Raw genomic sequence first — 2998 nt, forward strand, 5'->3', positions numbered from 1 at the left:
TCATGAACGGGTCATAAACATAAACAAGTCAAACATTTATGACATAACGCTTCTTTTGGTAAGTGTCATTTGGTTTTGTCATGACAAGTTATGGTTAGGGTTCAGGTGTCATGAATGTGTCATGACAGTGTCATGTCACTCTTATGTAGATAACTTCAAGTAAAGTGGTACCAAATGTTTTATGGTCAAACTACACAAAGCTTTCACTAACTGAACGCACCAACAGTTTGTTCCACACCAGCAGGGGGAGACATACTTCAACAAATAAAACGGGGATAACAGCTTGCACTCTGATAGACGGTATCAACGCAGTGCTAATGAAGATAGCTGTGATGTAGATAACAGACACCTCCCCTGTTCATCATAATGTAATCGTGACGTGCTCTTCTCTGCAGGTGCTGAGCTGACAGGACCTGAACAGAAAGGTGACAGAGCGTCACGTCGGCTTTAACATGATGTTAATGCTCTTCATGTTTTGCTTCTTTTATCTGCCGTGGATTAAGGGTGAGAGAAAATACAGCAAACAAAGTAAAATGTTATGTAATGACTTTAATAACTAAAATGTGGTTTTTTTCCCCCCCTACAGGTGCCTCTCACATTAACAGTGTCTTCCAAACGCCATCTTTCATCATTAAGAGAAATAATGAATCCGTTGCCAGTGAGATCAACTGTTCGCACAGCATAACAAATTATGATGTAATTCTCTGGTACAAACAGGAAGATCAAGGAGCTCTAAAGCTTCTGGGATATCTGAATGTAAATTTTGTAAATCTCGAGGACGACGTGAAAGGAAAAATCAGCTTTGATGGAGTTGGCAGTTCACATTCCCACCTCAGCGTTTCTGATCTGTCATTAAATGACAACGGTGTGTATTTCTGTGCTGCCAGTCGGCACAGTGCTGCAGATTCCCCTCAAGTCAATACAAAAACTCTCCTTAGTCTGTCTGCAGAGAGACAACCTGTTCAGACGCTTGAACACCTGCGGCTTTGAAGATTACATTTACTGTTAAGACACAAGTGTGACCCACTGAGGACAACACACATTCTTTGTGTCACTGTGTGAAATTGTAGATTGTTTAAGCATTTGAATATTACAAATCATGTATTATTGTTGAGTTCAGGTTCAGCAGTTGTAGGATCTGAAAGAAAGTCAAAGAACACAAATGATGTCCCTAAAGGAAAACTTTAACATAGTTATCTAATAAGATACGTTTCTCTGTTTGTTCATCTTACTTCAATTTTATTGCTTCAAAATGCAATTCTCCTGTCCAATTTATATAATAAAAAGATTGATACTTGGCGTCCATGTATTGATACAGTGTTGCCACTTTTTAGTTATGTCAGTCCAACTTGAATCTAGTGTTATCAGTAACACTGAGCAGCTGAAGTCTAGTTGGTCTTGTCTTCATAAAATGTATCCAACTAGACTCTTCAGCTCCTCAGTGATACTGATCAGTATGCAAATGAAAGTATGTAACGTACTGTAGGGGGATCCCCGTATCACTTATACCAACATCTATACTTTGTACTTGTATTCAGCTAACAGGATGACACATACAGTGACACTCCCACCTGCAGCTCTACGTATCAACCATATGAGAGTCTGGTAGCTCCTGTCCTGCAGAACATGGATAATATCATTAAACGAGGCCTGCTCACATTGTCAGTCTTTGTGCTGTGGACTACAGGTAACTTACAATCAATTCTAACATTTATATACAATTATTTTCATGTTTTTTCTGTAGATGTGATGTCAGAGAATAGAAGTAGAATCCAACAACAAAAGTTCACTATTGACCCTTTTATTGTTAAACACACAGGTCTAACTGATGGGAGTGATGTCACCCAGACCTCCATACTTTGGAAACAACAGGAGGACAATGCAACAATGAACTGTAGCCACACCAAGGGTGCTCAGATGTACTGGTACAGACAGCTGCCAGGAGAAACAATGAAACTAATAGTGTTCACAACAACTGGTGCCATCAACAACAATCATGATTTTGGAGATTTCAGCAAAGAGAAATTCTCAGCCACCAAGCCTGACGCTGAGAGTGGGACATTCACAGTGAACAATCTGAAGCCAGAAGATAAAGGCTTGTATTTCTGTGCTGTGAGTCAACACAGTGATACAGACACATTCAACAGATGAACAAAAACCCCAGAGCACCATTGGCTCTATTAGTGAGTCTATCTGCTGTACTGTAGGGGGACCTCAAGGACCACAAATACTCAGTTACACTTTGATTCACCACGTGGGTTTTGATAGAGCAGCTAACAGGATCAGAGAAGGTCACACTCGGCAGAGACACTCCCACCTGCAGCTCTTCATATCTCTGTAACCACACCGACAGACGTACAGTATATGACACTCTCTCAGTTTTAGAACATGGACATTATCAAACATGGACGCCTCAGCTTTTTAATATCACTGCTCTGCATACAAGGTTAAGTACATTAATATCTGCAAGTTTATTTCAGAGAATAAATGTCCACTTATGGTAACTTTTTACTGTTAAACACACAGGTCTAACTGATGGGAGTGATGTCAACCAGACTCCAGACAGACTGTGGAAAAACACGACCGACAGTGCAACAATAAGCTGCAGCCACACCAAGGGTGCTGGCTACTTCCAGATGTACTGGTACAGACAGCTGCCAGGAGAAACAATGAAACTAATCGTGTTCACAACAACTGCCAACAAAGATCATGATTTTGGAGAGTTCAGCAAAGAGAAATTCTCAGCCACCAAGACTGAAGCTGAGAGTGGGACATTCACAGTGAAGAATCTGGAGCCAGAAGATAAAGGCTTGTATTTCTGTGCTGTGAGTGAACACAGTGATACAGACACATTCAACAGCTGAACAAAAACCCCAGAGCACCGTTGGCTCTATTAGTGAGTCTATCTGCAGTACTGTAGGGAGGGATCTACGGCTGGAGCCTAATATTCGTCACAATGAATAAAAATCAAAAATAGACAGCTGTGTCTATCTGTAGG

General features: G+C 40.8%; 1 gene segment (V, D, J or C); it reads left to right on the forward strand.

Annotated features, from left to right (window-relative positions):
• Nucleotides 1–414: 414 nt before the first annotated feature.
• Nucleotides 415–2616, forward strand: LOC114547188 (T cell receptor beta variable 29-1-like). The segment is given in 5 exon segments: nt 415–504; nt 587–865; nt 1539–1687; nt 1820–2112; nt 2527–2616. Coding segments are annotated over 3 exon segments (360 nt in total).
• Nucleotides 2617–2998: the final 382 nt, after the last annotated feature.

Source organism: Perca flavescens, chromosome 20 (assembly GCF_004354835.1).
Source record: "Perca flavescens isolate YP-PL-M2 chromosome 20, PFLA_1.0, whole genome shotgun sequence".
Taxonomy (NCBI): Eukaryota; Metazoa; Chordata; class Actinopteri; order Perciformes; family Percidae; genus Perca; species Perca flavescens.